Source organism: Numenius arquata, chromosome 15, assembly GCF_964106895.1.
Source record: "Numenius arquata chromosome 15, bNumArq3.hap1.1, whole genome shotgun sequence".
Classification (NCBI taxonomy): domain Eukaryota; kingdom Metazoa; phylum Chordata; class Aves; order Charadriiformes; family Scolopacidae; genus Numenius; species Numenius arquata.
In genome coordinates this window covers 925537-952711 of record NC_133590.1, presented here as the reverse complement: position 1 = coordinate 952711, position 27175 = coordinate 925537, and the positions used below count along the sequence as shown (strand labels likewise).

Below are 27175 nucleotides of genomic sequence, written 5' to 3'. Positions count from 1 at the left end.
TATGACATGAAGAATTGTGAAATAATGTTGTGCGGGCTGATGAACTGCAATGTCACAGAAACTAGAACACTGCAGGCACCGACTAGTATAATATAGAATTATTCAATAGTCTATAATAACTGCAGCACAGTATAACTACTATGCATTTAAATTATAGCATGGCATAGGTCTTCTTATGTTAGTGCATTTACCAACACATTGCCACTATTTGATAAAGTAATTTTGGTTTAAAGATATTATTACATAATAATAAAAGTATGTATATTATCTTAAAATAGACTAGCAATAAAAAACAAATGTATCTTTTTATGAACATAAAAATGTTTTTAGCAATGACAGTTTTAAATGCATGATCTTAACATTTTAGAATATTTTTCTTTCTTAATGAATGGAAAAGTTCAAGGAAATAAAAATATATTCCTTGGACCAACAAGACTGGTGAAAGCTACAGATATGCATATTAAATTAAATATGTTGCAGCATATGTAACTGTAACTGCTGTAAATTGAGCTTTGGACCCGTCTCATTCCACGCATTTCCTGCCAAATATGTGTGATAATCTCTGGTTTATGCCTGCTTAGAAGGAGGGCTTAAAAGTCTTGGGAGTAAATATTGCATTAGATTAATTCACTTGGGTTTGAGTTGGGAGACCATGGAAAAATACACATAAATTTCCATTGATATACTTTACCTTGTACATCCTAAATAGTTGAAACCCATTACTAGAAATGTGGAGGATTCTTTCCTTTTTAAGGTAGCCTTCATTAAAAACTCCAAATGAGAAGGCACTAAAGATAAAATCACACTTACAATGTTATAGTAGGAATGTTTAAAGTTAGCATCCTCCTGGAGTATGGCTGAGCATTTTTACTTTGATTTGCAAAACACTATTAAAGTAGACCAATTTAGAACTTTGAGTAGGCTTTGGACCAATTTTAGTTGTCCTTCAACTACTAAGGCTGTAAGTAGTGAAATCATCTTCAGGAGCAAGGAGCATCATACATCAGTGCCTCAGAGTTTTGCCTTTTGCTTTTATCATCACTTATTCTTTTAACATAAACAGAAAAATGAATCACAGTGGCTAGGTTAATGCAGACTGTGAAATTAAAGTTCTCCTGTGTAACCTTTATAATTTTAGTATTCTGAGTAAAGAATAATGTATATACTAAGAATCACTTCCAGAGTAGATAGAGCCCTCATACTCTAGATTAAAAGCCAGCCATTGACGGTTGGAGTTACAGTAACATTTCCTTGATCAATTACTTCAAAATTACCTATGGTAGAGTTCCTTACAATTGTTCATAAATGACAGTAGAGGGAAGGCAGATCTTATCTGTAGAACAGGTTTTGTATGTACATAGTATTTTCTCTCCTATTTCTGCTGAACACTTTAAACTTTGTATTTGTCCATGGAAAAATTACACTTTCAGTACAGACAAGGTATTCAGAATTTGCATTCTGAATTTCCTGACTATTGATCCTCTGATTTTTCAATCTTGTCTTGCACTGTTATAAAGTGCTATGAGTATATGTTTTGTTTTAGAAGCAGTTGAACAATTGCCTGTGCAGAACAGCATGCATCGTAAATGAGAGAAACACAGTGGAATGGTTGAAAGTATAGAAACTGGGAAGTAGAGGAATTCAAGAGGTACATCAGTAGATGAAATTTTGACTCAGGATAAAATAGCGAATCAGTGTGAAAATGAAACAAAATAGTGTCCAAAGAAAGCTTTAAAGAAAACTAAGCAAAGAATGGGTCCTGAAACAAAGTGCAGACCAGCATACAGACCTTGGGAGAAGTGTAGAAAATCTCAAAGAGATCAATCAGACTCTAACACAGGAAAGAAGAACTCATGAGGATATCTGAGGTGGTGATAATACTAATAAGGTAATGGAAAGGGAAAAACGCTGGTCTGCAGCAAGGTAAGAGACAAGCAAACAAGCTAGGTAAAAAGTTTATCATGTATTTTAAAAGTCCATGTTTATCCTTATCTTCTGTAATTTCTGTTCAAATCCTATTCCTGATATTTCTTAATGGGATAGTAAATCACTTCCCTGTTGGTGAGACGCACACTTTGAGAGGTTCCACAGTTGAAAGGGCAGGAAAGGAAAAAGAGAATATCTGTGCAGAAAAATCATGATACTTCATATTCTGTTTAAAGCTTGACTTTCTGGACTCGTGATTTTGTTTGAAATCCTCATCTTAAACTTTTTAAAGAAAGCTTCTAACTCCTTATCTGCAGTGACAGTTATAAACATGAATAAAGAAGGAGTGCCTGAACTCAAATCACTTGAAAGTCGTGGACCCTCAGTGCTAGTTATGAGTGTTAATGACAACATTCATACGAGGTTTAAAATGTATTAATAAGAAAATTCTCTGAAATTATTGAAGATCGGACAATAAATAACAAGCTTAAGTTGCAGTAAGGGGTAAATAGGTTGGTATGTGAAAAAGATTTTAAACTATGAGAATAGATGACAATTAAAACAGGTTACCTGGAAGGCTGTGGAAACTGTCATAAGCAATTTGTTAACATAGATTAGATAAACCCAAGCCAGTCATGATAGATATTTAATGTGGCCCTGCCTCAATGCTTTTGAGTGGACCAGATGATCTCTTGATATTCGTTCCTGCCCAACAACTCTGTTATTCTTAAAACAAGTGTTTTTCCTAACAGTATTCTCATTTCACAAGCCTTTATTTACTGCTGAATTCCTACAGCCTTGTTGGTCTCATAAGAACTTTTGTGTTTTATTATGCAAGCAAATTCTGACAGAAAAGACTTTGAAACTAACGCATTCCAAATATGCCTTCAGTGTTTGGAAATGTTATGAGTCTTGTAGAAACTGGCTCCTGATCCTCCAGGTATTTTTATTCAGGTACCACGTTACTATATAAAACATAACAAAAAATTAGGCCAGCTTCTGCTCTGAAAGGTTCACACCCACAATGGGTTTTCAGTGAATCACCGGGAGCTACACATATATAACCACAGGAAGATTTTGGTTCATAGATGGAAATTACTTCTTATTGCTACTTACAAATAAAATTCAGTAAATTCCCTGGAATTTTAATGATACAGATTAAAAGAATTTAAATATTTAATATACCTTAGAAAAATAGAATGTCCAGTTTAAACTTTATGCCTATATTGATCGAGTACTCAGATAAAGGGGCGATGCCATTATTACTGGATCACATTTGTTACTCAGGGAATCATTCAAGATTTTAATGATTTATCTGAAAGTGAATATTGGCCTAGGTTTTCTCTGAACAAAAACCCAAGCCCATGAGATTCCTGACTTACTTATCTATTGATTATGAGAGATACCTAGTTATTGTTTTATCTATTGATTAGAGGTAGGAGAACTAATATTACTGAAGATCATTTGTATTTGCTTCTCAATATTTATGAGTAATGCCAAGAAATTGGAGATTATGGAGATTTACCTTCAAATATTCTATATAATTTTGTGGAAAATATATGAAATATAAGTAGTTTCCTGTTCCAACATGCCTTTACTGGTAGTTGTGCTCATTAGAAATAGTCATGTCAGTAGATACAGTTAATCCACCAAGAACATTTTCTACAAATTTGTGTCTATAAATCTCAGAGCAGATAACAATTTGTTCATATAGAATTATTGCTTTAATTTGTCTCCCAGTCTTTTACTTTGACAATCATTTGTTTTATAGGTTGATTATGGAGGGTGCCTGGATTTGTGGTATTTGCTACCTATATGATTCATTCATGGTCAATTACAGGACCTTGCTGCTTCTTCATATTAGATGAGTTTACAGACATCTCTGGAAAAATATACCTGTACAGAGTTCATTTCCAAGAAATATTTATGCATACCACTTTGGAATTTGATTTCTGGGATTATTGGTGTCAGTAAAACTCGTTCTCATGAATCAAAAAGATAAGGAACAGGAATCATGGGCAAGTTACTACCACTGTTATTTTCAGAATAGGTACCCCATGCTGGCTATAATTCATATATAAGGCATTTTTGACTATTTAATGGGGCATATCATACTCTTGTTATTGTTTCATATAAGAATGACATTAAATTTATCTGCTCATATAGACTCTTAGTCTTCCATTAGTGACATTGAAGAAGCAACCAATTAGCTATATTCCCTCTTCATGCATTTAAGAGAGTGTTTTCCAACTAGAGAGAACACTTACTTCTTTCTGAGGTTCTGCCATTGCCAAATCCAATAAATATCGTACCTAGCAAAGCTGGGCAGCCTTTTGACCTGGAAAGCTGGACACCAAGGTACTCCTATAGTTTTGTGAAGGTGGCAATGACCGCTGTTCATTCCTTTTCAGATCTCATTTTTTCCACATTACCAACACAGTAACATCCTGGAAATGACATGTCATTTCTAGCTTTTAATTAATATTTCCCAATTATTACTTATTTATAAAGATAGCAGCAGATGTCATCTACCTTGACCTCAGCAAGGCTTTTGACACTGTCTCCCATAACACCCTCATTAAGAAACTGATGAAGTGTGGGCTAGATGAGGGGACAGTGAGGTGGACTGAGAGCTGGCTATGTGACAGAACTCAGAGGGTTGTGATTAATGGAGCAAGGTTGAGTTGGAGGCCTGTAACCAGTGGTGTCCCCCAGGGTTCCAGTTTTGTCCAACATATTCATCAATGACCTGGATGAGGGGACCGAGTGTATCCTTGTATCAGCAAGTTCGCTGATGATACCAAACTGGGAGGGCTGGCTGACACTCCAGAGGGCTGTGCCACCATCCAGTGTGACCTGGACAGGCTGGAGAGCTGGGCAGAGAAGAACATAATGAGGTTCAACAAGGGCAAGTTTAGGGTCCTGCACCTGGGGAGGAAGAGCCCCAGGCACCAATATAGGTTAGGGGTGGACCTGCTGGAAAGCACTTCTGAGGAGAAGGATCTGGGGGTCCTGGTGGATAGACAGCTATCCATGAGCCAGCAATGTCCCCTTGTTGCCAAGAGGGCCAGTGGAATCCTGGGCTGCATAGGGAAAAGTGTGGCTAGTAGGTCGAGTGAGATCATTCTCCCCCTCTACTCTGCACTGGTGAGGCCACAACTGGAATACTGCATCCAGTTCTGGGCTCCCCAGTTCAAGAGAGACAGGGAACTGCTGGAGAGAGTCCAGCGTAGGGCAACAAAGATGATTAAGGGATTGGAGTATCTCCCTGATGAGGAAAGGCTGAGAGAGCTGGGACTCTTTAGCCTGGAGAAGAGAAGGCTGAGGGGAGACCTTATTAATGCTTATAAGTACCTAAAGGGTGGGTTGAAGGAGGAGGGAGCCAGACTCTTTTCAGTGGTTGCCAGTGAGAGGACGAGGGGCAACGGGCACAAGCTAGAACATGGGAAGTTCCATTCAAATAGAAGGAAGAACTTCTTTCCGGTGAGGGTGCCAGAGCCCTGGAACAGGCTGCCCAGGGAGGGTGTGGAGTCCCCTTCTCTGGAGATTTTCAAGACCCGCCTGGATGCAGCCCGGAGTGATGTGCTCTGGGCAACCCTGCTTTAGCAGGGGAGTTGGACTAGATGATCTCTAGAGCTCCCTTCCAACTCTGACAATTCCATGATGCCATGATAACTCTCCTCTATCTCTGCTTGTCCTTTCCTTTCAAAGTTTGATGATCACTTCTGCCTGGGTGCTCCAAGAAACCCTGATATTTTTTAGAAACTTACCCTTTGACCTTTTTATATATGATAGAAAAGTTTTGTTTTTGCTCCTGGTTAAAATCTAGGATAAGGATCACAAAAAATAGATTTCTGTGTATGTCAGTTTTTAAACAACAGGAAAAAGCAAATGTTCACGCCATCATCATATATATAATAATTTCCATAGTTCAACTTAGTAAGACTAAAACCGACAACAGCGAAAAACCTCAACATTAAAGCTAAAAATTGGGGTTGACACTCATGAACTCATGCAACTGTACCTTTGTTTCTTGCTTTTCAACAGGGTGAATTAAGGACAAAATGTCAACCTGAATTTTTACCATAAATCTAAATTTCCATGGCTTTCTGGAGTCAAGTCATTAATTGAATACAGTTTGTCTATGATTTAATAGCAGAGTAATCCATAATCTTTCTTTATGTATAGCTTTAAAAGGAAATGTTTTTTGCTGCCTCTAGATTAGCAGCTGGAATATGAAGGGAAAAAGTGTTCCAGAAAGAAACCCAAAGTCTAAAACCATGAGGGAAAGTTATTTCCATAATGTTTTAAAGCTTCACTGCTGGTTGTTACATTTAATAACACTTAGTCCGCAAGATTTTAATTTCTTGGCTACCTGGATATCTGTCAAGGTGATAAATTGGAAGTTGTAGAAGTGGATAACATTGCATAAATCCTAATAGAAGATTTTCTCCATGAAAACAGACATGGAAAAGTAAGCTTTTTCCTTTTTGCAAACTGTAAGGATGAAACTTCACTAGCCTTCTTTAGAGGGTAGATTTCTGGAAAAGAATAATGCAAGTGTGTAGTGCAAAATCATACAAGTCTGCATCTCACTCACATAGAGCTTGACCAAAGTCAGTGGGAACAGTGTACATAAGTAATGGATGCACAACTTATCTGATACAATAATAGATTTTATACACAGCGTAAATTTTTCTTATGCTGTAACTGTTCATGGCTCTAGTAACAGCTGTAGGCTTTGTTGATGGGATGTGAAGTGGGGTCTTTTTCAACCTCGTTCCTGTCCTGTCTCACTGACATTTTAATAATGCACTGTGCTCTTCTGAAGAACTCTGTCTGGCTCCAGGCACATAGCCTTCTAATCACAGGAATTTTCAAGCTATGCTCAGTCACCTGTGAGCCAGTCTACTGTGAGTAGTCCATGTGTTCCAATTTACAGAGTTATAGAAACTAGAAGAGCAGTAGGTCTAAAGAGCCCTTCCCTCAGCATTGACAGCTGGTATGGATGGATCTTTGTAAGACTGAAAAGATAACAGTGAATAATAAGTTAAGCATAGAATCATAAAAGTAATAAGTTTGGAAGAAACATCTGTAAGTCATCTAGTTTAACTCTCCACTCAAAGCAGATCCAAATTAAAAGTTACCTCAGGGACTCATCCAGTCAATTTTTGAAAATTCCAAGGACTTTAATTCTTCTTCCCATCATAGTTCTGTTTGCTTTTAGCTTTCATCTTGAATTGACCACAATCATGAAATGTATGGGCTGTAACCTAGTCTGAAATAAAGCACAGAAAATCATTCTTAATCCCATGAAAAAAACCCCATGAGTTAAGCAGATCATTAAAACTCACAGGTACATAATGTAAAGTTACAATTCATGGCTACATAATGTAAAATATATAAACATCGTGTTTATAAACACAAGTAATTCTCATCAAATTGCACATAATCTATCAAAACCATTGATGAGAGAATAGAAGGGATAGCAAAAGAAACTCATCATGTGGTGGCCACCTCATTCTGCTGCAGTCCATGAGGATTCTGATTCTCTAGTCCCAACTCCTTCAGCTTTCCAGAAGTTTAACAAATTTCTAACAAAGTTTTAGAAGTAAGAATAAAACAGAGTTGTGACAGAAGTGATTTTCCATCCCTGTAAATTGAAAATATCCCTACCTCGTAAGGAAATTAGCACCATTTGTGCTAATACCAGAATACTGAATATCCAGTGCTCACAGAGCTGAAGTGTGATGGCTGACCCTTAATCATCTAATTCAAGGAAAGAGAATTTGTCTTCCCCATCACAGAAGAGAGTCCAGACACCTGATTTTTGAGTATTCACAGGTGGTTTTCTCTCACTATCACTTAAAGCAGCAGGTTCACTTGGTATAATAGTTCCCTGTACCAAAGTAAACCTTAAATTGTTTCTTGCCTCGGAGTATGTTGTTACGAATAGTAGTTTTTTGCTTACTCTGAGTATGCTACTGGTCAATGTGTGTAGCATTAAGAAGGCAGGGAATTTTGTTATGCCCCAACAAAAATATGATATATTTGATGATGTGAAGGCTGTTGGTTATTGTGCTAGAAAAATATCCAAATACTTTAATCATTGCTACATGGGTTTAAAATTACTTGGTCCAGCTAATACTTAAGCCATGAAAAAAACAAAATGTGGCTTTCTTTCAAATAGCAAAACTGAAGAATATACTACAGTATTGAAAGGCCTGCAGAGAAGGACTTGGGGCTATTGGTAGATGAAAAGCTGGACATGAACTGTGCACTGGCAGCCCATGCGGCCAATCGTACCCTGGGCTGCATCAAAAGAAGTGTGGCCAGCAGGTCGAGGGAGGTGATTCTACCCCTCTACTCTGCTCTGGGGAGACCCTACCTGGAGTGCTGCATCCAGCTCTGGAGTCCTCAGCAAAGACCTGGACCTGTTGGAGCAGGACCATAGAAGGGCCACAAAAGTGATCAGAAGGATGGAGCACTTCTCCTATGAGGACAGGCTGAGAGAGCTGGAGTTGTTCAGCCTGGACAAGAGAAGGCTCCAGGGAGACCTTAGTGTGGCCTTCCAGTATTTAAAGGGGGCTTATAGGAAAGATGGGGACAAGCTTTTTAGCATGGCCTGTTGTGACAGGACAAGGGGTAATGGTTTTAAGATAAAAGAGGGTAGATTTAGACTAGATATAAGGAAGAAATTTTTTACAATGAGGGTGGTGAAGCGCTGGAACTGGTTGCCCAGAGAGGTCGTAGATGCCCCATCCCTGGAAACATTCAAGATCAGGTTGGACGGGGCTCTGAGCAACCTGATCTAGTTGAAGATGTCCCTGCTTGTTGCAGGGGTTTGGACTAGATGACATTAAAAAGTCCCTTATGACCCAAACTATTTTATGATTCCGTGAAAATGAAGCTGTCATTACTAAGGATTCCTAAGTGAAAAATCACAGGAAGTAATAAAATGTGCTTTAAAATATGTTGGAATACCATCAAATTACCAATTCAAGGAGAGTAGTTATTCACAATTAATCAAATTATTAGGTTTTAGATTTCTCATGTTTTCTTTCTGTATGAGTCCATTGAGATGTAAGTAGTGGTTGCATATACTGTAGATACATATTCCAAATGTGGCCCGCTGTAAAACTGAATTATCATTCATGGGAGATGCCAACATTTTTGATGGGTCTTCTTATTGTGAAAAGGAAATTAAAGTCAACACATAGAAGTGATTAGGTAATAGACAGTCAGAAAAATTTCTGGTTGGAAAAAAATTAAAATGTTTCATCTTAAAAGTTTGGGGTTTTTATCTAAGCTATATTTTGCAGCTTCCCATTTTAAATTTCTGGTGCATAAATTTTCAGTAACTCTAGTCTTTGTGGAGGGCAAGTTAATTCTCGAGGCAGGCACTCTGTTCTGTACTGCTCCTCCATATAAGTACTGAGATATTTTTTTTCTCAGCAAGTATTTGTGAACAAAGATAATATGAGGGTAGAAATACGAAAAAAGAAAAAGCTCCATGTTTAACTTGTACAGACACCTTACATATAATTCTTTTTCAGATTTTTCATTGTGCATTCTTGTTAAATAAAGCTAAATTGTGGTGCCTTCAGAATTGATATGTCAAGTCATTTGGAGTGTATCTTAGGATGTTAACATCTGTGCCTTGCACTGACTTCACCCAAAAGTGTTTCCAAAAGGTTTTATTTATGATTGAAAGCAGTATGATATGTGAATGAATGTCTTTGATGCTTAAGGTACTAATTTTTCTTAACTTTCAGGGACGCCCCCCCTCCTTAACTCATGACCTGTGGCAAACACTAAAAGTATTAGAAGTATTAAAAAAAATAATCAAAATATTTTAAAATGAGAACTAAAAACCAAAATAAAACACAGAGTCCCTTCCTTTACTGTGCACTTTAGAGGGGTTCAAAACCTGCTTGTATACTTTTCACACCAGAAAACAATTCCTTTCAGGAAACTGTTTCATCTTTTCTGTAAAAATGCGGGTTTGATTTGTCAATGATAAAAGCTTCATAACTGGTAGGATTCAGCAGAAAAGGTTTTGTGGTTTCCATGGATCTTCTGTGTAAATGCTTTTCGATTTTAAATGGCCCTCTGGGTTTGTGACTAAATAGACCAAGAAGATTTAATAATCAAAATTATATTATTTTTATTTAGTGTGTGGTTTCTTCATGTCTTAAACAAGACTGTTTGTTCTCTCACTTTGCCTGAGGATACATCTTGCTCTAGCTGTGTGATTAGATTTTAGATACATGCAGTTGAAAATAAACCCAATTACTGAAGTAGGTGGAAGGTAGAAGTAAATTGTGATTAGCACATAATTGTAAAACCAGAGATGCAGAAGCCTGAAACACTAACTCTGTTTAATTTTGAGGATGTAGCACCTAATCCTTAACAAGATTTTAAAGATGGGGGGTTTATTAGCGTATTGGGAAAATCCTCAGATGCAGTAAGAATGCTTTAATACCTTAAAGTTTTAATATTTAAAAGCCAGTAGAACTACCTCTATATATTATCTATACACAGACACTATAAATATGTCTTCTGTATTGTGAGTGGGTATCATTTAAGAACATGCATAGGATATGCAGAACAAATCTAGGTAAAGAGATGAAATTTACCATTGTTCTGTAAACTTCATAAGAAAGCATTTTATAAGTACCTATGTACATATATTAAATATTAATGTACTAAATATTAAATATATGTACGTGGCCAGAACATGTATAATTTTAAAGTATTTCTGAGTCTTATGTATAAGAGTACCCACCCAACCACTGTTATGTGACAGGAACCAGCTGATGCATTCAGCAGTTTTACATACAATTATGTCTGAAGCTGTAATTTTAATTTTTACTGAAGAAAGGCAGGTTTTTTTGGCAGTAATGGCAGATTTCATGGGGCAATGTTAAATTTCCTAAACACATTATTTTAATGGCCTGTATCAATCAAACAGGCTTTATAAGGTGCTTGAAATGTTTCAGGGCCAGCAGAAGAGAAAAATGCTTTTTAGCTTGTTGGAGCTGTGCTTTCTTTCTACTGTTTTTTCTCTGTAAGTAGTATCACCAACATTTATCATTCAAGAATCAGTAAACTAAAGTAAAAATTGTGTAAAAAAACAGGACATTTTTTGAAAACAGTGAATTTAAGATTCCTGTTTCTCTGCTAGGTTTTGAACCATTGAAGTTCACATTTCTCACATTTTGCCTATAATTATCTGTAATGGAAAAGTGGAATTTTATTCTTATTTATATTATGATCTCGTTTAAGAAACAGTTTGTTTAAGTATGTGACTGTTGCTGAAACTCTCCCTGTCTAATAACTTGGCTAGTCAACCTGAGATGGATAGAGATCATTAAGCTCCTGTAAACTTCAGATGACTAGATGGGCACGTGAATAACAAAGATAAACATCTGAACATAAGGAAAGGCTCAAATGATAGAGAGATGGCATAACTATGGGAAAGATCTCAAGAGGACCCTGTACTTTTTTAGACCCCTAAGACAATCGTAAGACAAAATCCGTCTTACAGATTTCTGTTGTTTCTGTGCCCACATAAATGTTCAGTAGAGAAAGATGAGATTCTTTATCAACTGCTCTCTGGAACAGGGGATTAATATTGGATAGAAGGCTTGCAAAAAAAAAAAAGAAAATTAACAATACAGTTTTTGTGGAAATTCAGATCTGAAGTATTTCTTGTATTTTTCGTTCTTCTAAACAATTTTATCTCCCTCTGGCACTGGGGGCAAAGATCTTGCCCTTCATATGAGATCATTGACTTATATAAGAGAAAAAGGAAAAGAAAATATGAATTTAGAAGAGAGCTAATGTGTCGTCCTTAGAGATATTTCCCAGGAGTTCCTGTATTCTCTTTTCATTGTCTGCTTGCACACATATGTCTTGAATGCTCAGCTGAGCAAATCTATGAACAAGCAACCTGGGTCTACCAGTGAAGGTTCTATGTTCATGACATTGATTGCTTGGTCATGAATGCCTTCTGAATCATTCTGTGCATATACAGCCAAAGAACTTAACAGAAAATAAAACTCAGAGTGTTATTTTCTAGAAAATGGACAGTTTCACATATTACCTGTGAAACTCATGCAATCAAAATTATTCCGCTCTAACTTGGCAATATAGCTCATAATAATAAATAAGGTCTCAGAATATCACTTTTTAATACAACAAATATATCTCATACTTAAAATCAAAAATATACTAACTACTGAATAAATAACCGGCAATGCGCGCTGGCAGCCCAGAAAGCCAACTGCATCCTGGGCTGCATCAAAAGAAGTGTGGCCAGCAGGTCAAGGGAGGTGATTCTACCCCTCTACTCTGCGCGCGTGAGACCCCACCTGGAGTATTGCATCCAGGTCTGGGGTCCTCAACATAGAAAGGACATGGACCTGTTGGAACAGGTCCAGAGGATAGCCACAGACATCATCAGAGGGCTGGAGCACCTCGCCTATGAAGACAGGCTCAGAGAGTTGGGGCTGTTCAGTCTGGAGAAGAGAAGGCTCCGGGGAGACCTTATAACGGCCTTCCAGTACCTAAAGGGGGCTTAGAGGAGAGCTGGGGAGGGACTCTTTATGAGGGAGTGGAGCGACAGGACAAGGAGTAACAGTGTTAAACTGAAAGAGGTGAGATTTAGATTAGATATTAGGAAGAAATTCTTTCCTGTGAGGGTGGTGAGGCACTGGCCCGGGTTGCCCAGAGAAGTTGTGACTGCCCCATCCCTGGAAGTGTTCAAGGCCAGGTTGAATGGGGCTTTGAGCAACCTAGTCTAATGGGAGGTGTCCCTGCCCATGGCAGGGGGTTGGAACTAGATGATCTTTAAGGTCCCTTCCAACCTGAACCATTCTATGATTCCATGATTCTATGAACAAACTCTCCAAAAGTTCTCCTCCTGTGAAAGTTCAAAATAGTGTATTTTCAGATGATGTTAAGATTACAAAACAAGGACTTGACTGGTCCATTTGCTTTTTCTTCTGCAGTAATTTTTAAAAATTTCATCCTTATTGACAAAAAAAATGTTGCCTACAAAGCAAGTAACTGTCAAACTCAATAATGCATGAAACACAGGGGGATTCAGGGAGTTGTGTTGGTGACTGCCATAATAAAATAGAGAGCTGACATAAATTCTTCTTTAAAAATATGATTTCAAAATTTAGTCATAGGAGAACATAGACCAGAAACCCCTGTCAGTGACTTTCATAGTTGATCCAAATTAAAATACACTTCCTCCTTCTAGTCATTTCATTTGGTTCTTTGGCAGGCTTAACGAAATATTGTATCAAGTAAAACCAAAGAAATCCATATTTTCTATTTAAAATTCAAGGTGATTCTACTGACAGTCATAAAACATTGATACTAATATAACGTGAATCAAGTATTAAATATGTGACAATATAAGGGTACAGCACGTACTATCACTATCTTTGCATGCTTTACTTTTAATTTCACTTTCATATTACATAAAATGGCATTGTCATATATAGGCTGTTATCAGAATTTCTTGTCTTGATGAGGTTAATAGGTTAATGGTTCTTTTCTCCCCTTTGAAAGGCAGAAGGACATCCTGATGGTAATTGACTTTCTAAAGGTGTGCTGCAACGCTCGGTAAAGCAGTTGTGTTTGATTCAGTAGGCTGGAACTGCAAAATAATTTCAGCTAACAGCTCTATGCCAGAGTAGTCAAATGCCTGGAAGAATGAGGTAGTAATGAATTCTTCCGAACAAGAGTTTCAGCCATTTTACTACTAGAAATTAACTGTTGAAACAGAATTGAGAGGCTTTTTGTGTTCCCTAGGGATAAAATGATTGCGCAAACAGAAAATACTCAACACGGGAGTATTATTTATCTTCCTATTATTTTTCTTCAGGCATTAACATAATCGGTTTTCTCTCTATGAGCTCCATTCTCTTTTTAAACTTCTTAAAATATAGATAGATTTTTTAAGAACTACTAATAAATACATTTTCTTTCTCATCAACATGCTGCTTAATATTTTACTTACTTTCCTTCAGAAGTACATTCAGCATGAATACCTCCTTACCCTGACTTAAGTGATATATTCATTATGCCTGAGCAGGAGTAGAAGTCAAGAGTGCTAAACTGCAGCATGGAATGCACTGTAAGAATCATATCTCTCTTTGATTTCCAACAGCCCCCAAGGCATTCTCCAGTAAAACAGAAAAAAAAAAAAAAAACCCAAACAAAAAAGGCAAGATCTCTCTTGCTTCTTAGATTCAATGGCTCTTCCAGTTGGTCTAGCTCACCAAGAGACAAAACAATTATGTCTATGTAAAACTCCCTTCTCTTTCTTCTGAGTTTCTCTAAACATTTTTGTGAGTTCTTGAATTCTTTTTTTATTTTTTTCCTATATGCATTTTTGTTTCTCTGTCCTCTCTGCTGGCTCAGACTGTCATGGTAACTGCTCCTGTACTGCCAGCCTGTAAATTCCTTTTCATCTGCAAAATACCAAAGTGGACATAATTGCTACACTAGCCATGAAGGGTGCTAACCAAGGAAGTTGAATAGAAATAGCTTGAGCATTTCGCAAGCATCCTCTTGATGCTTGAGAGAGAGCATCCTCTTGGCTTCTTTCATTAACAGGGCCTAAACTCTCACACTACCTGACTGGCAGTGCATGAGACATCATTTGACATAGACAGAAAAGAAGAGAAGCTCAGTATGAATACCTAGTGCAGTGGGCTCACGTGTTCTTGGAGCTGTTTGATAGGTGAGGTTTCATATCTTCTGACATTGACTAATGTTCTCCTACTTTATTGTCCAGGTCCCAATATTATAAGTCTCTAAGGGTAGATCCAGCAAAGCATTTAAACTCCTATCTCATGGCCAATTTTAGCAAAAAATTAGAGCCTAGTTTTGTCAAATGGAAGCCTGGGCATCTTAAGTTAAGCAAACAAATCTGAAGAGAATTTTCTTAATGGTTATGTCATTCATCTTTCTGTGTTTTAGTCTCTGCCTCTAAATGGAGGTGATTATACATATTCTCACAAGGACATTATGAAGATTAATTAATGTATATTAGCTCTTAATTTGCAATAAGATTGAGAAAGGATATATAAAAAAATCAATAACTACCTGTCCAGTGATCTTTGCTCCTTCCATGCTGAATGAGTGAAATGTCTTATGGAAAACAAAAAATGGACTGTGAGCAGGCAGTTGAAAAGAATAACAATATTGCCACATCGCAACAATAGTGCTAAATAGTTTTCACACAACTCTTAATTCTGCTATTAGAGCCTTTTAAAGTTTCACTTGCAATATAAATGTTTATTTTAGCATTATTAGTAGACTGGGTTTTTTGGTTTTTTGTTGGTTTTTTTTTAGTGTATTCTCCATGTTTTTATTCTACTTTGCAGACAGGAGAAAAGCACTTAAGAAATATAGGCTATTTCTCTTCAGCAAGCCCATGAAGAAAAACTAACACAGTATTTGTAAATATGTTCATAAATCAAGACTATCTGGGAATAGGATTCAATTTTTTTTTTTTTTTTAATGAAAAGTGTATTTTCAAAATCCTATAATTTCTACAAAAATCTTCTTTTTATTTTATCAAAATTCCCAGGAAAAAGGACCATGAAGTGATGTGATGCATGAAAAACTCAGGAAGAATAATTTGAAAATCAGGCTCATAAATCCAGCTTTCTACAGAGCAGCTACTTATCTGTCTGCCTGCCTGCTGGGTACTTGAACTGTGGCATCTGGTTAGCTCAGAAGTTAATGACCATTTTCCGTATGGATTATTTTCACAAAGATATTAAACTCAAATCCCAGCTCAAGCAAAAATAAAGGGGAAAGTCATCTTGCTGTGACTTCTTTTTTATTTTCATGTTTATTTTGCAAGTGGCTAATAGATTGACATCTCTTCCTATATGAACTGTACCCTAGAAATAAGTAGAGCTAAATAGATTAATTTTTTTTTTGTACCAAGGAAAAGAAAATTAATGTTTCACTGGTATATTTATATATCTAACGTACCTTTCTAGACACGTGCATACAGAAAGGAATACTTTTAAATATACATACATTTTAATCAAGTAATGTCTGCAATAAAGACTGTTTGCAGCTATTGAATCACTTCCTGATACATTGCCATTCTGCCAACCTCTGCAGAAAAAAACTTAAAATCAGTCTTGCATTACACCCACAGAGCCAAGGTCTGCTCCTTTTTGGAAGAATTCATTCCAGAGTCAAGGTTCTTAATCTGGAAACAATTTGGGGCTAGGGAATAGCCAGACACTCAAGCAAAAAAATTCATCACTGAGTAGAACTCTCCTTTTACTTGCTGACTTACTGAGTAATATTTATGGAAACAAACTTAGAGGAATATACTATATGTTAAATTAGCAGAATGGATGCTGCCTGCAGGCTATTGCAGTCATTCTTGATGACATTATCCTGTTTCTATCAGATTGGCTATGTAGCTCCAAGTATTTTGTAGTAGGCTTTGCCTTACAAGAGGAGTTCTTGCTGAAAGGAAGCTGGAAATCAGTAAGCCGTGATGTCAACAGAGGGACATCACCTCAAGCGGTGTCTGCTGCTCTGTTGGGGCTTTTTCGTTTGTGTCGCTGCATGTAATAAAAAACATACTTACTGGTCTCAGACAGCTGCAGCAGGAACTCAGGGGTTCCCTCTAATGTTCAGTAGGTATGATTTCTCCCCCCACAAATTACTGCGCATCATTTTAGTGTGTCTTCATAGCCTGGTTTTCAGGCCGTAGGTGTTGCCTGCGCTGTAGCTAAGAGGTGCGAGTGCAGCATGCTGAGGCCTACCAGCCTAGCTGTAATCTAATTAGATTGGATAACAAGATTAATGAAGATGTGATAGAATGAGCTTCAGTAAATAAATGTATTCTGATGTGAAAGCCTGCTAGGAATCATCAGGACAGCCCCGGGTGGCCAGCAACAACAATATACAAATTTTAAAAACTCTTCCCAAGGGCTATTGAAGCAACAGCTCGGCAATTGCTTCAAAGCCCCAAATCATCCCACAGATGTTTACAGTTTTACCTGTAAAACAATTTTAAAATATTATGTAAATTAACTGCTTGTCAAGATCAAATTTTAACTGGAAAAAAGTTTTAATTTCTTCCCTCTGGCTTCCCAGTCTTTAAAGATCTGCATGCGAGGCTATCTTGACCACAGCCAGACCCTCTGTGTTAATGGCCTCATCGTAGCAGTCACATCTGACAGAGCAGGGTTCTGCTGCCTTCTCACTGCTGTGTGTAGGAGCCTCATTGCTGGTAGCCTGAGTATCACCATTTGTGTTCTTGAATGGTAAAAGAGTAACACAAGTACATGAAATTGGCTCTGGGTCCTGAGTTACTGCATGTTCTCTTGTGAAGAGGAAACAGCCCACAGGCTTGATGAGAAAAATTAGAAAATTAACTCACAAGTATGAAAAGTAATTGGAAGACAAAAGCTGGTTACTGAACCGAAGGATATAGGCCTTTAAAGCTTTCAAAACAAAAGATAGTAATGAGAGGAAGTAGTAAATGTAAGTTAGGCAAACAGTGTAGGAAAAAGATTGATCACTATTTTCAAAATAAAAAAATACACTGGTGGGGGGAGGTGGTTGAAAAGCAGGTACTTGTTCAATCTGCAAGGTTCATCCTTCCAGTACTGCTTTATTAAATTCTGTGAATGAGCATTACCGGACAGGAGCATCGCCCTGTACTTTTGCTCTTGCAGCAGCAAAAGCAGCAGAACCCAGCATCTCTCCAGTTACAACACTGGGACCACTTTAAGTGGCATGGAAAGTCTGCTCTGTGTACATGCCCAGGCAGTGCTATATGAAATATCAGTGGATGTTAGTATTAGGGCTGCACAGGGAATAGCACACACAGGCTCCTCCTCCTCCTCCTCCACTAGTCAGGCTTTGTGGGGAGTAACAGGCAGGCAGTCATTGGCAAGGCTTAGTGAATACTGGGAGGGAACCACCCTAACCAGGGGATCCTTCGGGTAAGATTATATTTGTCTTGCTCCTTCTTTAACTCACAGAGAGGCAATCGTATTTCTTAGGCCTGGAGACGAAGTCCTGCATGCCATGATTTGCCAAGTCCCTTCATTTTCAGTAACAGAGAGGTGCCTTGTGTATAAACATAGAATGGGAATTAAAAAGTCTCATTCTGAAACAGATTTTATGTGTGACCTTGAACACTTCATCTCTCCTTGCTTGTTTTCTCATCTGGACAACAAGGATAATAATGTTTATTGACCACACAGGGGGCTGTAACTCTAAATTAATTAACGTTATAAAGCACTTGGATTCTCTTACATAACAGGTTTTCTAGAAGTATGAAGCGTAACTATTTATTATCTGCATTTTATTCACTTTTTATTCATGCCCTATCAATTCTACTTCAGCTTTTTCTTCAAAATTATTTGACCTAATCATCTCATCTGGGTGAAAAAGAAGAAATTGGTAAAAACTAATGATTGCATAGAAACTAATGTTTGGAAAGACTGGTCTAAATTTCTTAAAATTAAGCATACTGCCTCACAACTAACATGTATATGGACCTTCTTGAACAATGTTTCTTTTCTTTGAAACTTTGAAACTTTGACTTTCCAGTGTGGTCTTTTCTTCTTTATATACAGTTTAAAGTATCCATGAGCTCACACAAATGGTCAAGAGTATGCAATCCTGCTCTTACAATTTAACTTCCATTTCTTTGATTATATTTTCTGTTCATTCTATTTCAATCCCATTCCTCTCTTGCTGACTTTTTTTCTATTTGGCAGAATTTTTTTCGCTTCACCCTTAAAGAATCCTGAATTCACCAATGACCAATCATTTGTATACACTGTCTTTTCTATTTACTATTTTACTTTTTTCTCAAAGAGACGAGGCAGGCAGTGCGCTGTGCTGAGTATCAGTACAGTGCACCTCGGGAACACTGACACCATTTGACTTCACCTTATGTCATTTCTAGAATGTATTTTCTTTCTCTTAGCAATGAGCCAGGACAGGAATTTGGCTAGATTTTGCCACATTTCTGAAGCAGTGCTTTCAGAACATCTGACGCTACTGTTGTAGTGTTCAGCAGCCTGCTGAAAGTGTGAGATAGGAATTAGATTATCTAACACCCAAATATTGGCTTTAGATAATGAATGATTTAAATGTATGTATCCAGTCTGTAAAAAGAGGCAACACTGCAAAAAATGAAATTACAGGTTGCATTCTAGGTAAATTCTGTGGTGTAATCACTTCAAATGAGTTTGAAGTGCAGTTTCCTATACTAGCTTCTGTATTCTTATTTTTCTGCTCCTTCTATTTCTTAGATAATTTAGGATTAACTTTTCTATGCCTTATTGCTTACCCTAGTCATTTCCTGAATTTCAAGAAAGTCATGGAACATGTCTTTGTTAAAAATTATAATAAGCTATTAAACTAGCTTATTCAAGATGCTCAAGTCAAAAGATAGCTACAATTATTAAACTGCAGTGAATGAATGGATTTTGTAAGGAGGCAGCTTGTTGATTGGAATTTGTTGAGCTCTAAAGAATAAGCCAAGAAACTATATACAAGAAAATACATACTTAATGACTTTGAAGTTATAAAATCTGAAGGGCTTTTTTATGAATGTGGAGGATGATTTTCTCTGCTCTGTTTACAGCTTAGAGCATTAGGACAAAGATTGACAGTAAATGTTAACATGAAATTTTCTGAAGCCTGCCTGACCTCTAATTCTGCTTCAGAAAGAGGTGGGGGAAAAGATGTTAAGAAATTCTGGATTTTATTTAAATGCTGATTTATTTAATCTTACTATAACTCTGTTTCTGTAAAACTACTGCCTTGCAATGGCTGTGAAATTTCCCAATATTTATAACAACTTATAGAAAACTAGTGACCAGATTCTGGTCAGGATGTGTCCCACATTTTATCAAGTTCCTCTTTGTCCTGATGGACAACATAATAGCAGTGATTGGGAAATGTCTGTATCCCTGCATACTGTTTCCCGCACCAAAGGAATGGCTTGAAAAGAAACTAATTTTGTCTACTGACAGAAGAGCATTGCTTAAACCAGGAAATGAGTCAGGATGTTCAGAGAATCAGCTGAGCTTCTAGGTGCAGTGGAACGTTTTCCCTTTCGTCACTGAGCAGCTTTCCTTCCAGCTGTAGCATGCACGGGGCCAGTGCTCTCCACCTCAGAGACCGCAGTGGTGGAAGTGCTGTGATCCACGCACAATTTTTTTTTTTTGCTTACATAAATGGAAAATATGATGATGGTTTATTTTGCTGAATTTGGACATAGGAATGAAGGACGCCAACTTCAGTGAGACATCCCCTAGGACTTTAATGTACCCTGATGATCGTACATTGGAATCACTGCTGCTTCCAAGTAGTTCAGTGGTATTTACCTGGTTAAAGAGGTGTGAAACTATGTGCTTTCAGTCTTCAAATCCCAGTTTTTACAGAAAGAGTAACACTTAGGTTAACACTCTTCTTCGATATTTATGAGATCTTGCTGACGTCTTAGAGACCCTCACATTTTAGTGGATTTGCAAGGCTCGGTATTGAAGAAGTGAAGAAAAGTGTGGTATATGCAAAGGGATATTTAATCCTCATGATATCTCCAGGTGGCTCCTCTGTGCAGAAAAAAAAGACGTTTTTCCAAGTGGGTTGCCCCTTTTTTCTTTGCCAAACTGAACTCCATTTCTTTCGTTATCCAGGAGTTAGGAAAATGTTTCTGTGATTTCACTGAATTTCACTGAGAACATTTTCAGGTTAACGTGAATACAGCTGCTTTGTATGGATATTTTTAATTTATAATGTTTACATATTTAATAACTATTAAATATAAATATCTAGGTGAGTGGAATAACTTTATTTGGCATGTAGGTTCTTTCATTAGACAAGGCTTTTTTCTTCATGTGACTGCAATAGTAATTACATTTGCTAAAGACTTAAATCAAGAGATTGTTAAAAGTGGGTCTATATAAATATTAAATATTAAGCTGTTTGCCTCAAAAAGTACAGTGTTTATTGTGATAATACTTCATTGCTTTTCTGGCTTTAAGGATATGTTTAATATTTCAGCATTATTGTATACTGCAGATACTTCAAGAAGGTACAATTACTTAAAAAGCAGTACTCGACTACAAGTCAGGCAAATTAAAATATCAGCTATTATCTCTCAACAGATTTTACCTGATTAGTGGCGGAGTTCCTTTTATTATATGTGGGATTACAGCAGCAACCAATATCAATAATTATGGGATTGAAGGCAATGCACCGTAGTAAGTATAAACTATTATCATAAAACTTTTAAAGAAAATATACTCTTTTTCTTATGCCAATAAATGTAACTGACTTCATAAAGGGTACAGACATGCCATTTGGGATGACATTTATTATGAAATTTTATTAAGTAACAGCTATGAAAGAGCAGTGTCTTAATCTGGGGGTTGCTCCTTCACCTCTACTAATTTGACTCCATTATGGTCAATAGAATCACTTTTCATTTACAGAATTACTCCTCCTTTACATCCAAATAAGTGAAAGGACATTAAAAATACCTAACGGATAGCCTATTTAATAGCTACTAATTAATTAAATACTTTCAATTCATTATTTACCTTGAATTTATATCCTTCAGGTGAATTATTTAAAGTAATTTACAAATAATTATGTGAAAAAAGGGACAGCAAAAATCCCTCCTCTCCCTCCTCCACCCCATCCCTCCCTTAAAAACCAATTATTTTGGGTTTTCACCACCTAGAAATGTTCCAGTCACAATGTCTTGCAATCCTGACATAGCCCTCTAGTGTACTAGTGTGTTAGTGTTCAGTATATCTCCACAAGCTGTCGGGGTATCACATTGTTATTACTTCTTACCATGAAACATGAAATACCAATAAAGTACAATAAATCTTTCAATAAAAGTGTAACATAAAGCAAATCAGACTTTGAAGTTAAATACATTCTGTGTAAATGATCAGGATGGCAATGACTGGCACTAATGGGTATATTAGTGCTCTGCCAGCACTAGTACTCTGGAGGACATCACTCTTAGTACTGCTTTGAGCATCTATTGTAATACATTTGAAACTAGTTATGTTCTGAGTAAGAAAAGTGGAAACAAAGGAGAATGGTTTGTAAGCGAACATTTGGCTCCTTAAAGGCATTTTTATAGGTAATTGGAATTTAAATTCTGGTAGTAAGTTAGTACATGCCATAGCTAACTGTTTGCTCTGCCTAGGGCCTAACTCATATTCATATATTTATTCAAACTTATCCAATTAGACAATCACTTATAATCAACAGTATATTAAAAGACTCTCTTTATGTTCATAAATGTGAGACATTTGTCATTTTGGCACATTTGCAGAGGTTATACTTCTTTAATCATGTTAATCATAGTCAATCAATAACCTGGTACCTGTCAATCAATAACCTGGTACAGTCTGTACAAAAAGCAAGACACAGGTGAGGGATGGTTATAAGAATGAGTAAAAAGACAGTTTCTAATTCAACAACAGCATAGTAAGTTATAAGATTCATTTTTAATAGTATTAGTACAGTAAATGTAGATGCACAAACTTGAATTGGTTTTTTATGGAACTGATTTTTTAAGTGATCCAAAATGAGATTCCACTTGAAATAAGAGCATCCCAAGAGACTGTTCCACTGGGGAGCATTCCATTCTCCACTTTGCATCAAATATGCAGCATTCAAATGTACTTCAAGTATTCATGTAGCTTTGTGCTCTCTGCTTATCCAATTAAATATAGGTGGTAACTTGACTATCTTTTCACAGATATCTTTCAGGGAATCTTTTCATGTGCACATCTGGCAGTAAAATATATACTTCTTGAAGTGTCTTTAAGTTCATTACTAAATGTGTGTATGTTTTTGTTTAAGGTTCAGATTTTAAACATTTAAAGAAGTTATTCTGCAGTTTCTTGCGATAAATACCCAGTGGGACTGCCTCTTTTTAGCTGAGAGGTTCTCAGCCTAGGAGTAAAATTCTTTCTGCCCTTTTTATAGCAAGTGGTAGATGATTCCTGACTTGGCAAGGGTGTGATAAGGTTTTGAGAAGGTTCCTTGCTGTATTGGAGGCACCAATCACACATGCCTAAATGAGTATGAAGTGTCACACAGTGCCACTTTTAGAGCTGGAATGGATCATGACAAATCACCTGGTCTCTCTTTCTGACCCAGTGGGAAATTAGCTATTTCCAAACCATTCCTGACAGTTATTTATCTGAGGTGCTTTAAATGGTCTGATAATGGTTAGATCACCCTTTATTCCAACAGCTTATTATCCTAATTATCCTAACAGCTAGGAAACTTTTTGAAAAATCTAATTTAAATCTTTCTTGCTGCAGTTTAAGCCCATAAATTCTTGTCCTAGTCCAACAGATACAGAAAGTAACTTATTCCCCTTTCCATAAATCCATGCAATATTTAGAGTACAAGAACCTAATAACAGCTGTACTACCTTATGACGCCATCTCGTTTCCCTGTCTGTAACCATGGCTAAAAGCAGATCATAGAGAAGAGTAAAAACTAGGCAAATACTCCTTCTCCCTCTGACCCAAGTTCTCCCACTTTCCATCTGGGATTTCATTAGCCTGAAGGGTTTTCTTTCCCCATGTTTATTTGATTAGATCATTCAACCTCAGGACAGTCCTGCTAGACTGCTGCTAAATTATGCAGTTGACTGAGGCTTATACTGGCCTGTGAACTACTTTAAGCTGCTCTGAAACAGTTATGGTTATATTATTTAAAGCCTAACAAATAATGATCCATGCTGCAATAATATTATGCTACTGGTGTATCGCGAAGAGACCGTCAATTCCCTTAGTTTTTCTGAGGACATTCCAATTGATGTAAATTAAGTCCCAGGAATTTCAGAAAGAGCGGAGAATTCAGGGATGGCATATATCTTTTGGGTCCGCTCACTGCAGAAAGCAGTGACTGTTCAACTGGAAGTCTTTTTTCAGCCTCTCTTATTACTCGGGCTGTTCTCTACTTTGGCAACAAGAAAATTCTGTAAGAACAATCTTCAGGCTTAAGAGTTTGTATCAATGTTCATTGATACAAACCATTGAAATCTGTACATTTCTATTGCTCACACAGATTGTATAAAGTATGCCTCATTTATTTTTTAATCAAAGTATTAGAGCTGACATTTTTAATAGTAGAAAAGAAAGGGGTTGACATAAATGGTCTTATACTTGACTGCAATTCTAGTTTCTAAACTGACCTACATTTCTTGGAAACTTTGTGCTTTAATATCCTGTAAATTATACTAGAAATTTTATCCTATTGAAAAATATTAAAGTGATGCTTCCGCTTAATTGTATTAAAGATACACTCCCTTTCTCCACAACAACCCTATCTTAACTTCTGAGACGCTGTGGGTCAAAGAAGTTAGTCAGAAAGCCCAATTTCACATCAGTCAGTTGCCCATCACATCTAATGTGGGCTATAAAATGTTCCTGACACTCTTTTTTTGTTGTTTTCAGTTGCTGGATGGCATGGGAGCCTAGTCTCGGTGCTTTTTATGGGCCAGTAGCATTCATTGTGCTAGTCACCTGTGTTTACTTTCTCTGCACATACGTGCAACTGAAGCGCCATCCTGAACGCAAGTATGAGTTAAAGGAAAAGACAGAAGATCCACAGAGAATACCAAGTACTGAGGTGGGCCATGGTCATATTGCAGACTCTGTGTCTGTTCCCCACGCATCCTGCTCGATGATTTCTTCTTCCTTATTGGAAAATGAGCATTCATTTAAGGCTCAGCTTCGAGCCGCAGCATTCACTTTGTTCCTGTTTACTGCCACGTGGACCTTTGGAGCACTTGCAGTGTCTCAAGGTCATTTCTTGGATATGATATTTAGCTGTCTTTATGGAGCCTTCTGTGTGACCTTGGGGCTTTTTATCCTGATCCATCACTGTGCAAAGCGAGATGACGTGTGGCATTGCTGGTGGTCCTGTTGCCCATCTAGAAGAAACACCTATTCTGTCCAAGTAAATGTGCGCCCAAAGGTTAATATTAATGGTGACACTCAAGTTCATGCACCTTGTCTTCAGGAATCACCATGTCCCAACAAATCAGCTGTGTTTAATCATCCAGTGGCTAGCCACTGCAAACTCACTAACCTACATGCGGTTCAAAATCATGTTAACTGCCTTTCGCCAGTGACACCATGTTGTGCAAAAATGCACTGTGATCAGCTACTTGATGATGAAGCTCACATTCATGTCCACAATGAGGGAACCTTCAGACCCAACATGCACATTCATAGATGTCTGAAAAGCAGAACTAAGCCACGTTATTTCAGTCGGCATAGGTCTGCAGGTGAAAGAGAATACGCTTATCATATTCCTTCAAGTATCGATGGCAGCATCCACAGCTCACATACAGACAGTCCCCACAGCACGCATGATAGCCAGTCAGGTCACAGACGGGCCTGCTGCTCAAAAAGTGATCCATATCCTACTGTCAACCAGCCCGAAAGTAGCGACGCAAGTACTGTAATATATAGTTGTGCTAAAATGCCAGAAAGTGACACTGTGCACCACCCAGCTCATTTTGAAATGCACCCACGGACACAGTCATTGCCATTTAATACGACGAATCACAACGGAATTCTCAAGGGAAACGTGCATGAAGCCATGATATACAGCTCAGATAGTACAGGAAATATCAAAACTGGCCCTTGGAAAAATGAAACTACTGTGTAGTTCATGGGCCATCATAATGTGTTTTTCCCCTAAACTGCTGTTAGCTTTGTTTTTATTCCAAACTAGATAAGATGGCATATTTGTGTAGCTCATCAGTAAATTGTACAGCTTTACCATCTCTATTTCCATTTTCTTAAGAAGAGTCTAAAAGAAAGAGATAGTGACAGTTTTAAAGTGAAGTTATTTTTAAAATAAAGTTATAAAATTATTCTGCAAGATAATTAGAAAATGAAGGCTAGACAATTGAATATGAGGCAATATCCTTTTGTTACACAGAAAAACTTTTCTGTAGAAATACATTATTTTCATTTATTGTTTTCACTTTCATTCTGTAGTGACTTCAGACACTTTTTATAAACATATCAGCATCTTAAACTTTTACTTATTTATTTTCATAGGAAAATATTATTACTGTGCCATGGATTTTAATCAGAAGTGACTACGGTAGAAATGATAAACAGGATTTTATAAAACTACAGCTTTTTAGATCTACAAAAGTGATACTGCCTCTAAAGATCTTCTGTAGCATAAGGCCTGTAAAGTCGTGTAATGTACAGTCTCTGTTCTGTCCTTTTTCTTGTTGGAGAGAAGTGCTAGGTAATGTCTCTGTTACATCTATGGTGCTGTATTGGTTGTATTTTGCATGACATATGTCAGGATATACCATTTGCTGTTTTCTAGTGTTACATGTGTTAAAAAAAAGAGCAAAAAAAAAAAAAGTGGTGTACAAGGCTGTGAAAAACCCTATTGATATTAATCTAGAGCATTATAAACCTACAGAAAAAAAATCACTCTGCACTAGTTTAAGTGGCACAATCCTTTGTATAAGGTTATATGATAGCTTTGATAAGGGTCCACTCTAATGTCTTTACAGAGCATGCACTACTCATTGTACGTGACACTGTGCGGTGTAATAGCAATTGTCTCAACAAGTTTTACACTTCTTTGTAAAGTACGCCTTTTGAACAAATCTGTAAGCTGGTCCATGATAACCTTTCCACATCTGATAAGGTAGAGCAGTTTTATCATTAACTCTTTGAGGACTACAGTTATTTTCTTAAAATAGCTTATTCTAGTTCAGAGACACTGTATATATGATACTGTCTATTTAGTTACGTGATCAATGTAGTCCACAGTTGTCAGGAAAGAGAAATTTCAGTCATTTTCCACAACTTCTTAGAGTCCATCTATTAATTTCACCACTTGCTTTCTGAAACCCATTTCCCTCCCTAGCAAATTTTGGATTGTCTTCATCCATTAATGAAAATTTGACCTTCAGAGAAGTTCTTTGTGTTCATGATTCCTGCTGAATTGTAGGGCATTCCAGGGTCAGTACCATTCTGTATTAACAAGGCTCTTGGCAAGAAATTTATTCATGTTGCCGTGAACATCTGGACACAAAGCATCGACTCACAGTACAGAACTGCATCATAATTACCCCTGTATGAAATAAAACTGCTTTTTTCAAATAGGAAGGGTGCAGAATAATAATGCATTGCAG

The 27175-nt window shown here is 37.1% G+C and overlaps 1 protein-coding gene across 1 annotated transcript in view; it reads left to right on the top strand.

Moving 5' to 3' along the window:
• LOC141472108 (adhesion G protein-coupled receptor A3-like) overlaps positions 1-25674 on the top strand; it is a 283689-nt gene extending 258015 nt beyond the window's left edge. Inside the window, exons 18-19 of the mRNA XM_074158920.1 lie at positions 21123-21218; positions 24453-25674. Coding sequence (XP_074015021.1) covers positions 21123-21218; positions 24453-25674 — 1318 coding nt within the window. The remainder of the gene's footprint in view (positions 1-21122; positions 21219-24452) is intronic.
• The last annotated feature ends 1501 nt before the right edge of the window (positions 25675-27175 follow it).